The sequence below is a fragment of the Cariama cristata genome, unplaced genomic scaffold (genome assembly GCF_000690535.1).
Source record: "Cariama cristata isolate BGI_N322 unplaced genomic scaffold, ASM69053v1 scaffold3423, whole genome shotgun sequence".
NCBI lineage: Eukaryota > Metazoa > Chordata > Aves > Cariamiformes > Cariamidae > Cariama > Cariama cristata.
This window is the reverse complement of record NW_009607620.1, coordinates 11,854-24,007: the sequence shown is the minus strand read 5'-3', so window position 1 is coordinate 24,007 and position 12,154 is coordinate 11,854. Positions and strand designations below refer to the sequence as shown.

The 12,154-nt window shown below is 45.2% G+C and overlaps 1 protein-coding gene across 1 annotated transcript; it reads left to right on the top strand.

Annotated features, from left to right (window-relative positions):
* Window positions 1-3: 3 nt before the first annotated feature.
* On the top strand, window positions 4-8,323 carry LOC104158988 (thiosulfate sulfurtransferase; the record flags this gene model as incomplete). The annotated part of the gene is made up of 2 exons (XM_009696780.1): window positions 4-394; window positions 8,008-8,323. Coding segments are annotated over 2 exons (690 nt in total), but the record flags the coding sequence as incomplete, so codon positions are not given.
* Between the last annotated feature and the right edge of the window lie 3,831 nt (window positions 8,324-12,154).

Genomic DNA, 12,154 nt, shown 5'->3' with positions numbered 1-12,154 from the left:
CGGGACCAGTCATCCCCCTACGACGTTATGCTGCCCAGCGAGTCCCAGTTCGCCGACTATGTGGGGCGCCTGGGTGTCAGCAATGACACCCATGTGGTGGTGTACGATGGGGACGAGCTGGGCACCTTCTATGCCCCCCGTGCCTGGTGGATGTTCCGGGTCTTTGGGCACAAGGAGGTCTCTGTGCTGAATGGCGGCTTCAAGAACTGGGTGAAGGAGGGCCACCCCGTCACGGCGGAGGTCAGCCAGCCTGCCCCGGCTGTCTTTAAGGCCAAGCTGAACACAGCCCTGCTGAAGACCTTCGAGGAGATGATGCAGAACGTGGGGTCCCTGCAGTTCCAGGTGGTGGACTCCCGCCCGGAGGCCCGGTTCCGAGGGACTGAGCTGGACCAAGGTAATGGAGGTGGGAATGGCGCCTGCCCCCCCTGCACCGGAGCAGGATGAGTGTCAATACTAGTCCGGGTGTAACAACTCCTCCCAACCGGCAAACAGATTTTCCTAATGCACAGGCATGCCTCAGCCTAACTCGTTGATTTACCTTAAGGTAACCACAGTTGAGCATTCAGATCCCAGTGCCCTCACAAAATTCTTTTCTTGTAGTTGGTTGTAAAGCTGCAGGAGGAAATAGCAGAAAAGATCTGCAGTCAGTTGGCTCCAGGATGCCCCATCCCACACCGTGCAGAAGTTAATCAGACAGAATGCAAATGGGAGGTGAGAGCTCCCAGGGGTTTGTTCAGGGTCTTATCTAACACTGGCAAACACGTACAAACTATCGGTATTCACAGAGGCAGCTCTCACCGTAATGAATGCACTAGCAAAAGTCCGGGTTTTAGGCAATACAGTAACCCAAGGGACATTCTCCTTCTTGCTCTGGTTCCCAGCAAATAGAGAACTTGGTTGAGCTGATCTTTGTCCTTTTGTTTAAGTAAGAAAAGCCCTGAACCCTTCCTGAATGTATGGGCAGTTAACCTCTCTCTTGGATGTTCCAAATAACAGGAACAAAAATTGATTCTGTTACCTTGGTCAAACACTGGACACGAAAGCAGCAGGGGTGGGAGAAGTCCTGTGCAGTGGGGACAGCTGGTACAGCAATGTGCCTGGAATGAAATTCAAGCTGGTTGTTAAAGGAGGTGCTTACTGTGTAATTTAAACCTTGGTATATCCTAGAATAACCTCTCCTCCAAAAAGGAAGCACAGAAAAGGTTTAAAAAGAAATGTAGATTTTCAAAAACAAAGCACAGAAAAGCTTAGCAACAGTTGTCGGGTCCGAGTTGAACTCTACGCTGCAGGAGCGGTTGTGTGGCAGGCTTTTGCGGTTTGAGGCAGTGCTGTGCTGCTGCTCTGCATGCAGGTTGTCATTCTGTTCTGGCAGGTTTCTTATGTGTGTGCTGCTCTATGGCCATTGACTGTGACACTGTGTCCTGAAATAAATTCCTGCACCTGAACCTCAGGAGCATTTGGCTGTAAATGGCTCTGTACATATGGTTCCTGTAAGTGTCTACAGTGAGCCCCCCCAATCACACTCTACCTGTGCAAGATAGCACAGAAGGTGAGAAAAATAATGGGGGTGACAGAGGAGACTATTGCAGGGAGAGAGGGGGAAGTTAGGCTTATTGCTCATTCTGTTTCTTTGCACACTGCAGCTCTTCAAACCGAAGGTTAAATTTTAACCTCAAGATGTGAATAAAACACTCCTTGCTGGGAGATGGTGGATTTCACATTCTCTTTCCCAAAGTGGGAGCTGTCAGCAGGTGACAAATACCGCAACCCCTGACAGCATCTTGAAAACAGATTTTTTCCTTTGAAATGAGTCAGCATGAAAGAGTTTATTTGTGGTGGTCCGGTTTTGCTTCCCACAGCAGATCCAGCAGGATAAGCACTCCAGCTGCAGATGCTCGTTCCACGGGAGCTTGACAGCCTTCTGAACCAGGCTAGCCAGTAGCTGCACTACAGCCAGCAGTGGGTAAAAGGCAGTGCTTACACCTAAAAGAGCAATTTGAAATCAATGCTGATTAATTACAGGGGTCATCCAATCAGGGAGGAGAAACGTTGCCTGCAATTTAGAGAAGAAGAATGGTCTTGAGGTTAAGGAACTTGCTGCATTCTCAGGTGATTTCAGTTTAATTATTGCCTCAGCTCTTGACTTCCTAATTAAGTCAATTAATCTCTCCAGTTCCATGAACTCCATCTCTAGAAGAGGCTAATTTCAGCTGACTCTTTTGCGTCTTTAGTTTTTCAGTTCCTTGTGGTGAGAATTACTTGTCCCTGTTTCATTTTTATGCAGCAGCTACATTGGTGGGATTTAGACCTCTGTAGCATTTAAGATAAGCCATAATACCTGTCTAATTTTTAGTTGCTGGGAGAGGTTTACCCAGGTTGCCAGGGTGGAGAAAAATGGCCGGTGTTTCTATAAGCCAGGTTTCATAGGTCTTAAATGCAGGTATCGCTTTGGATGAAAAAGCTTGGATGTTCATGCATGGTGTACAGATAAGCCCATCAGAAGTGCAGCCCTGACCGATGCACTGAGGGGTTAAAAGTGTCCCTGCACAGTGCTGTGTTTCTGGAGGAACTAGCAACTCAGGTCTGCTCACTAGCTGTGATTCAGCAATGGTGCAACCGGGTTCTTCAAAGGACCTGCTTACTCAGGTGCTGTAGGGTGCAGGTCTATGGAACCAGCCTGAACTGAGACAATCCCAGGCAATCCAGGGGCAGATGATAAAAACAATTACGTGATGGTTACCAGGGCTGGCTTTCTCTGAGTATTGGGTGCTGAAAGCTAGGAACAAGAATTATAGCTGAACAAATGCATACAGAAAAGGTGCAAATTTCTGAATTCTTTTTCAGCCATCTGAGAAAAGAGGGGAAAGTTGCCGGACAAGAAATCCATTGTCTTAAAAAAAAAAGCGAACCCAAAGTCATTTCATGATCTTCCAACTATTTTTCTTCTCATTCTCAGCCCTTGGGTAGCCCTTGTCTCCCTTGCGCACACACACATCTTGAGGTTTTGCCCATTTTCCCAGCTCTCAGTCCTCCCTGCCCCAAACAAAGCTTTTGCTCAGCTTGAATGATCAGTGGCAGTGGGAGTGAGAATTAAATGTTGCTGCTTCTGCCCTCTTTTCTCCAAGTGGAGTCTGCAGCTGGGAGTGGACTGGCTCTGCTTTGACCATGAAGTTAATACTCAAGGCACAACATGGAGAGTGAGAGACTTTATCAAAGTCTGTTTCAACCTACATGAACCTACAATCCAAAGCTGTCCATTCATGTGACGAGGCTGACAAATATCAGCTGCCAGAGTTAGCACCATGGCCCTGCTGTTTCTTAGAGTTGACTCTTCTGGCTGTATACGCACGTGGTATTTTTACGTTGGTGGCAAAGGCCCATTGATTTGACCGAGCTGGCCATGGTCAAGCTTAAAGTGTTCCTTCCAACGAATTCATGGTAGATTAGGTGAGATCACTAATGGTCCCTTCCAAGGCATACAATTTGAATGGGAGAGAGAGAGAAAAAAGAAGGCAACAGAGGAGACATTTGGAAGGGAATAACTATCTGCAGCCAGCCAACTCCAAGACCATGGGGAGTTAAATGTGGACAAGGCACATCTTTTATCTTTTTGACACTAAGAAATTCTATCTGGAGCTTTCAGCACAAAGGGAAAGGCTAGAGAGAAGGGACTGTATTCTTAGCTAGATAAACAGCCAACAAAAGTATATATTTAAGCAGAGAATCTTAATAGGTGTGAAAAAGGGGATTAAGCAGTGAAGAAGATAACATATTACAGGTTACAAATTGTGAGGGAGGATTGCCAGAAGCCAAGCTGAGTGAGACTTGGCAAAAGGAATTAAAACAAATAACAAAAACTGCTGGACCAAAGTGAGTAAAAAGAGAACAAGGAGATAAAGAGTAAATAGGGTTGCTATGCAGTTAGCAGGGCTTCCAGATGAAAGATTATTTGTGTACAGCCTCAGAATTATACTGAGTCTGTGCTACCTTTTTATTTTTTTCTCCTGAGGATAAGTCTGCAGAGTAGGGGGAAGGGTAGCAAGAAGAAGGGGAAAGAGGCAGAAACAATCATTTCTAAAGAGGGAATATAACCAAAAGATATCCATGTGCTCAAATCTGTGAGGCAGATGATCTCTCCATTCCAAATATGTGTTAAAAATCAGTCATGTGACATTGCAAATCTGTGAGGCAAGAATTTAATACATGTAATCAGAGCATGGTTCTGTAGGACAGAAACAGTAGCGAAGTTTGTATTTGTATTTAGGATAGGAGGTACAAAACAACCTAGGCAGCTGTTGATCTGTTATCATGACATGGATAGACTGGAAGGCTCCTAAAAAACTCTTCAAGAAAAATTATTTGAAATGAAGCCAAAATTGAATAAAACACCTTGGTAAACTTGCGCTGCAGCTAAGGGCTCTATTTCCTTGCCAACAGAATTGATTTGCTAGATAAAAGAAATGGGAACATACATGCCTGGAAGTTATGTCTGATCTTTTCTTCCAGCCATTGGAAGCACCTATGAGGTAGACTTGTTCCATTTGGACTTCATTAGTCCTTTGGACATAATGTTAGAGTGGCAACTATTAGTCCAGTGTGAGAAGAGAGCAAATAGCACAAGTACTGTTAGATTCCCAAAAAACTGACTGAAAGGGAGATAAGGGAAATATCTGCTGAAAGCACATCTGTGGGGCTGGAAGTTGCTAGCATGGTCCCATCATTATGCTTCTATGTTTTATTTAATATTTTTTCTGAATCATTGAAGCACTGAAAATAGGGAGTTGCTACTGAAATGTGCTGCTGGTACAGCCTTGGGAAGGTTTAAAAGATCGCATGGGGAGTATTATGTGAGGTACCACCTGCAGTGATAGAAGTGAAAGGAAGTATAATGCTACAGAGAGCAAGGTTGGATGCTTAGTAGCCCAAAACACTTAATTGCTTGTGTTTCTCTTACAGGCTGAAGACCCACATTTGGAAGCAATAGAAGAGGATAAAACTTGGATGAATTAGTTAGGTGCAGGAACCTCAGATGTGATTTGGCCTTGACAATGGCAATTATTAAACTCCTGTCTACCAGTCGAGATGCTAGGAAATGCCACTTCCTTATCCAGAAGCCTGGTGGTCACCTAAAACTGTTTCAAGGGTGGCCGAGGCAGTGAAAAATGTATCTAACAGACTCTTACTGCTTAGGCTCTTAACAGGGTTTAGGCTAAGGGTCTGAGGCTGTTGGGAGTGCTGAGTGCTCGTCATCAGTACGTTGGAGCAATAGTGGAAAGGGAGAAAAATTTTCAGCTGCAGGGCAATGTTGGCTCAAGGATAGATGGTGTATGGACTGACTGTGATGAACTTAACATTGGAAATAAATATTCAAGTGAGCAAGAAGGTGCCTCAGTGGGAAGTTTCATGGCAGGAATCCAAACTGGTTGTGAGATGGATGTTTTTATGAGAGGGAGCCTATACAGTGATCACTGTAGTAGCTGGGAGCCAGGCTCTGTAACCCTGGAGTTCCTTCCTGGAGTTTCTAAGGGTGACTGCATGAATCCGGCATGGAGTGTTCTCTGTGGCATATGAGGCAGGAGCAGATGTATCCTCTCCCCTGTTCAGATCCCGGCTGCATCCAGCCTTGCCTTCTAGTCCTGTGTTTCTGTGCTCTTGTCCTAGCAGAGAGAGAGCTGATAAAACTTCCTCACCACTCAAGAGCGCTTCTTAGGTGGTCCAAGGCATTGTGGTTGTGCAGTGTCAGCTCTTTCTTTCAGCTGAACACCCACAGACATGAGTAAATGCAGTTTCTACATTATTCCCCATTTTTTACTCACAGAGTGCAAGCACTGGTCTCTGACACCAACAGACTTTTGAATCTCTGGAGCAAGGAAGTCTCCATCTAGATCAAAGAGAAAAATGCTCTAAAATGAGACTGTTTTTTTCCAATCTGCTCAGCTCCTAACTGAAGAGTTGTTTGAGGGTGGTGGGTGTGTTTCACAGCAGTCTCTAATGAGGGGTACAAACCTACCTGTTTTAAGATGTGTGAACTCTCTGGAAAAGTGATCATGACCATGGGGCCTGGGACACCTAAGAACTGAATCAGTGGTTCAGGAAGCTTCTTTGAGCAAGAGTTGGCCCTTCTAGTGCAGCCCCCAGGACTTCTTGATCTCAGTCCCTAGGACATACAGTACTAGGTACACCTAGGATGGTGTGAGAGCATTGTTCTGTGGCTTAGACTTGTCTGTATTGGGGTGATCACCAGTACTGCCACAGAGCCTTGCAGAAATCCCATGCCAAATGACAGGGTCAGGACCATTCACTCTGTGGGAAAGCAGTAGCCTAACCCAGGCTTGTAACTCTCCAGTAAGAAGCTCTGTAGTCTGAGAACTTCAAACAAGGTTCTCTCATACTCATTTTTTGTGTTATTTTTATTTCACCTCTGTCATACAGACACTATATTAATGAGTGTGGGTTTTGCAGTTGTCTGTACTGAAGTGATGAACTGTTGTTTTCTGGGACTGGAAAAAATGTGCTGAAAGCATCAGTCCAAAACACTGTCTTTTTTTTTTTTTTTTTTTTTTTAAATGTTAGTCCCTCCAGAAGTCAGCAGTTTTTCTCCTGACTTCTCCCTGTAATGCTAAACACTTCTGAAGGATGCATGAGGTGACTAGTAGACAGCAGTGCCAGATTTCTACAGCACTTGGGGAGGATGAATCAAGAGACGAAGAGGGTCCATCTGGAACAGGGAGAGATCTTGTGAAGCTGACTCAGGACAGCTGGGGTTGTCTTTAGGCTCTCAGTCATTGTCCAGTAGAGCAAAAATTCCCTCCTCAGTACCCTGCCAAAATGCTGTTTTCCCCTTACGACATATCTCATCATGTCATGACATCACTCTGCCTGAGTGATGGAACTGCAGTGTCATTATGATGTGTGATGTCAATCTCTGACTAGGTATACTTCAATCATTTGACTGTGACAAAGGTTCCCTGCCCCGATTTCTCCCATCTTCTGAGATCACTTACCCTGATGACTTAGGCAAGTGGAAAGCTGTCATTGAAACAGATTACTATTTATGTGACTTTCCCAGGGCCGTCTCATTAGAAGTTCAAACCTAGCAAGGAACCATTCCCTGAAATGCATTTTCAATATAGTATGTAATGTTTCCTGCTCCAATGAGGCTTGATCGAAAGCCTCTCAAAGTCAGTGGAAAAGCTTCAGTTGAGTGTAATGGACTTTGATTAAGCCTATAGTGACAGAGTTTGACTTTCAAGGGCGTGATGAAAATCTTACCCATCATATTTTTATATCTGTTTCTTTCTAAAGACCTTGTTCTTGAGATGTGACTTTCAGCTTCCCTGAAGTGGTCAGTTATACCAGTAGAAAAACAGATCCCATGCTGATTTCATCCATGGAGTGGATAAAAAGTGATACAAAATCTAAATTCTCACTGCTCTGATCCCATTGCCCTGGGATAGCTGCCTCAGCAGTAGTGTGACTGACTTTAAGATTGCTTTACTTTTCTGAAATACGATTTTAAGGTGACACATGAATAAACTGTGCACAGGTAACTGCTTTCACAAATTCCACATACAAGCCACGCTTCATGCTTCTGAAAGCTGTGTCACTACACACTGCTGGCATACTTGGGGAAGGTCTGAAATGCACTGCTGCATTCTTTACACAGATCCCCTTAATGCCTTTGTTAGGATTTTCTCTGTGGTAGTTCTTTGATTCTTGTCACGTCTAGGGCTTCTTCAGATTCCTACCTCTCATTGCTTTCAGGGGGGAAAATAGTTTGCTAAACATTCTCGAAGTTTTGACTTCGGCAAAGTTAAATAATCTTTGTCCTCCCCTTTTTAGCGCCATACTGCTTTGTATCTTCATCTTCACCTGAAACAAATAGTATCCTGAAGAGAGTGGGAGTATCTGCAGTGATGTCTCTTTAATGTCTCTTTTGTACGTGTCTTTCATCACCTGCATTAATGTCTCCTTGCTAATGTTTCATTTTCGTGTTCACTCTTGCAGGGCTGGAATCTGGTCACATCCCTGGTGCCGTGAACATACCCTTCCACACATTGCTAACAGAAGGTGGCCATGAGAAGAGTATTGAAGAGATCCAAGAAATATTCCGTGAGAAGAAAGTGGACCTCTCAAAGCCTCTGACAGCCACATGCCGCAAAGGTGTCACGGCATGTCACATTGCCTTGGCAGCCTACCTGTGTGGCAAGCGTGATGTGGCTATTTATGACGGTTCCTGGTCAGAGTGGTTCCACCGTGCCCCACCTCGGTACAAGGTCTCTGAGTTGAAGCGCAGCAAGGCCTAGAGGGAGAGTTGTTTCTTGGGCAATGAGACCTGGCAGCTCTCCTCAGCCCAGGGTACAGGGAAAACATATTGATTTGTATTTTGCCAATTTTTCTAAGAACAATCAGTGGATTTGTATTGATCTTTCGGTTCCTTGCAATGAATAAAATCTACTTCTAAGATGATACATCTGTGAATATTTGTCATTCTTCTCTGTTGCCTGTCACCTGCTTGTGCTGAGTGGGAAGAGCAGATTTGCAGCATGAAGGAGAGTTGCACTCCTTCCTGGAGACCTGCACAAATTCCGGTGACCTGGTGGGAGCTCAGGTCCATGGTGGAGCAGAATGGATGAAAATTCCAGGGCTAAAATATAGCACGGAGTGCTGGACACAGGAGGGCCAAACTGTGGTTCTGTCATTGACTCAATGTAAGATCTTTTGCCAGCCCACCATCTCCCCTTTTCTAATGTGGAAAGTGGGGGCACCTTCCCCTTCCTCTGTGGTGGGGGTCAGTGAGCTCATGTGCAGCATTTGGAGATGCTAGAGGATCCAGTTCTGCTGAAATACAGTGTTGTTGACTATTGTGACTGTGTTACCGAAGTCTCCGAGTAATCCTGTGTAGGTGATGAGAACTTCTGGGCACAGATATTTTGGGAGACATGAGCCTTTTACTCTCCTTCTTGTTTTTTTCAGTCAGCAAGGACCCTGATCTCTGCCATGTTTCTTCTGGTTCCCATGGAGACCACAGCTTATAGATGGAGGGAGGGTCGTTCCCTAGCAACCATCTCTGCTCTTCAGACTTCGCCCCACCTCCACCCCTGGACTGCAGCAGGACCTGCCTGCTTGTACCGGACACTGTAGCACCACATCAGGGATCATGAACCAGGTGAGAGAGGTAGTTATGGAAGAGGCTTTGCCCCTTGTTAAATCCTGGATTTTTTTGTTTGTTTGTTAAAATAAAAAGATCCAATGTCATTTTGACACCCATGGGGCTTCTCAGGTCTGGAAAGTCACTAAAATCGCCTCATATTTTGGAGGCCCAGTCAGATGTGGAGGGCATATGAAACCATTCTTGACTACATCTGGTGGCTGGCGAGAATAGCATACTAATTCCTACAGCTGTCTGAGGACGTTAATCTTCTGCCTGGGATAGACAACTCCCTCTTTCCTCCGTGGCTGCATGTCAGGAAAGTCGGAGTGTTAGGCTATGCGAAACATACAGTTTTGATGTGGGTTTTTCATTCAGAAAGAAAGATCAAGTTTAATTATTTTTAATTCGTTGATCAAGGTATGTCTTTTCTGGTGTGTTATCTGTGGTCCCTCACAGAATTGGCTTAGCAAAGGAATAAGCAGACATAGTGCTGTGGTTTCTGTTATCCAGGAGGATGGTGAAATGGCCTTAAAGCCCTTCTTGGCATCAAGATGTAGAGTCTCAGAGTGGTGCTTTGACTTTGGACATTGAGGCTCAGAAGTAAAATGAACAATAAACAGTAACAATAACATCATATACAGTTACAAATTAGAAAGTAGGAACAGTTGCAGGCTCCAGTGTCATTTTGTCCAGGAGGAACTGGGGAAATGAAAGTTATCAATGAATGGGATTTAGGAAATGGGCACATTGCCTCATTACACAGAAATTCTGCTTTGTTGGAAGAAATGGCAGAGGAAGAATTTCTACAACAGCAAACTGGAAAGTTCTTTCCACTGAATATAATAATAATAACAGACATGTGTTTCTTTTAAGTAGGAGGTGGGAGTTAACACAGGAGTTTATTTAGCAACACGGATTCCTGCACTTTGATCATGTGTAAATGTTTGGCTCTGCTTTAAAAAGAACGAAAAGTGATACAGAAAAGAGGCAGATCACACCCTGGGAGCCAGGACTGGCTTCCTCTCTTCATCTCATGTGGCCCTGTCCTTTTTGTGGGAGAGGTTCTATATCTTAATACATTTGCAGAGCACACAGCACTGACTCCTGGACTCTGATGGATACAGTAACTTCAGCTTCAGGATCCCAGGATTGTACCAGACAGGCTGGTGCAAAGCACTGGTACAGTGTAAAACACAAGCTGCTGGTTCAAGTCAGCCCTGGTCGGTTGACTCTGAAGCAGTAGGCTTCCTGCCCCATCGGCTGGTGTCTTCATTCCAATAATTAGCCTCAAGAGCAGAGGTAAGCATACAGGTCACATCAGGAGCTAATTAGACAAATGCAAACATATATCCCTACCTGATCCAGATCCTGTTTGTACTGCTGCTAGTGCCAGCAGGCTCACAATCACCATGTTCACCACCGTGGGTCATGGCTTCAGGTGTAACCTGTCACAGGGTTCACATGGGCTAAGCCTGTAGGGTCCCGCTGGGATGAGGAACACAGACCATCAGCAGAACATGACTGAGGGTTACACAAATGTTCCCTCTGCGGGAAAGACATGAGCTTCCTCCTAGCGCAGGAGGCAGTTTGCAAAGGCTGGGTGTTGGATCATAGAATCATAGAATCATTTTGGTTGGAAGAGACCTCAAAGATCATCAAGTCCAACCATATACCTGATGCCACCATGCCCACTAAACCCACTAAACCATGTCTTGAAGCACCACATCTAAACGTTTTTGAACACCTCCAGGGATGGTGACTCCACCACCTCCCTGGGGAGCCCATTCCAATGCTTAATGACTCTAACAGTGAAGAAGTTCTTTCTAATGTCCAGCCTGAACCTCCCCTGGCGCAACTTGAGACCGTTTCCTCTTGTCCTATCGCTCACATCAGCAGGATTAACAAAGCAAAATGGGGTGCCAGGGTCAGGGCAGAAACCCTCACTCCAGTCTGTCTCTCTTCCTTTGCAGAGCCACCATTGGACAGGCATTTTACGTTTATCACTTCTCTCCCCGTTTTTTCTGGCCTTACTTTAATGCACTAAAGGAAGTGTTGTAATTGTACAGCACATGACAGGTCTGACATCTCTAGGTGCTTTAGAATAAAAAATGACATTTTCACTGAGGTTTTTTATCCATTTTGGCTTGTGTCTGCACCACTGCCTGTGAAAACTACTGCAGCTCAGTATTCTCCAGAGGCACTGGTTGGCCATGTCCTAGGCAGGCTGTCCCATGTGAGCTGTTAAGGTGAAATCCTGCAGGACTTTTTAATCTGAGAGGATCATGGGCTGTTGGACAACCATGTAGTCAGGCAAGGACAGCTCTATCTTGATCTGGGAAGGCGTATAATACATTTGTGTGAAAATAATCTACGTCATCTAAAGATGAGCAGGGCCACTGACCCCTTCTTGCCTGTCTCTGAGCCTGACACAGTCTTTGTTTCTCTTCCAAGGGGGTAGTAGACGTTCCAAATTCCCCCACACCTGACGTGACAGAAAGTGACTCTGTGCCGACCAACAGTACTTCAGATAAGCACGATGGCAGAGAAGCTGTCCCTCCTTCAGAGCTTGCTTTGCAGCACAGCTTGTGAGGCTGTATATCATTCCCTCCCTCCCTTCATGCATGTACCTCTCTGAATGAAAACTACTTGGACAGGGATCCCATGTGCCATGGGCTGATGGGTTAAAATCCACCCTGCCCCGAGTGTGTCTTCCTCCACGAGTGGACTTGTCTCACTACCTCCCTGTACAAGCACATCAAGCCACTGATGTGCTGTAAACTCATCAGCAAATACCAATGAGCCACAGAGACTGTAAGTGCATGTTCACGAGACTGAGAGTGATCATAGGTTGGAGGGGCTCCTACACGAGACTGAGAGTGATCATAGGTTGGAGGGGCTCCTACACATAAGAAAACACAGCCCTCTATGTGTGTGTTTGATGACAAGATTTTTACTTCTACATTTCTGTGCATATTCATCTCTCAAAAGCATTGAAGAGTC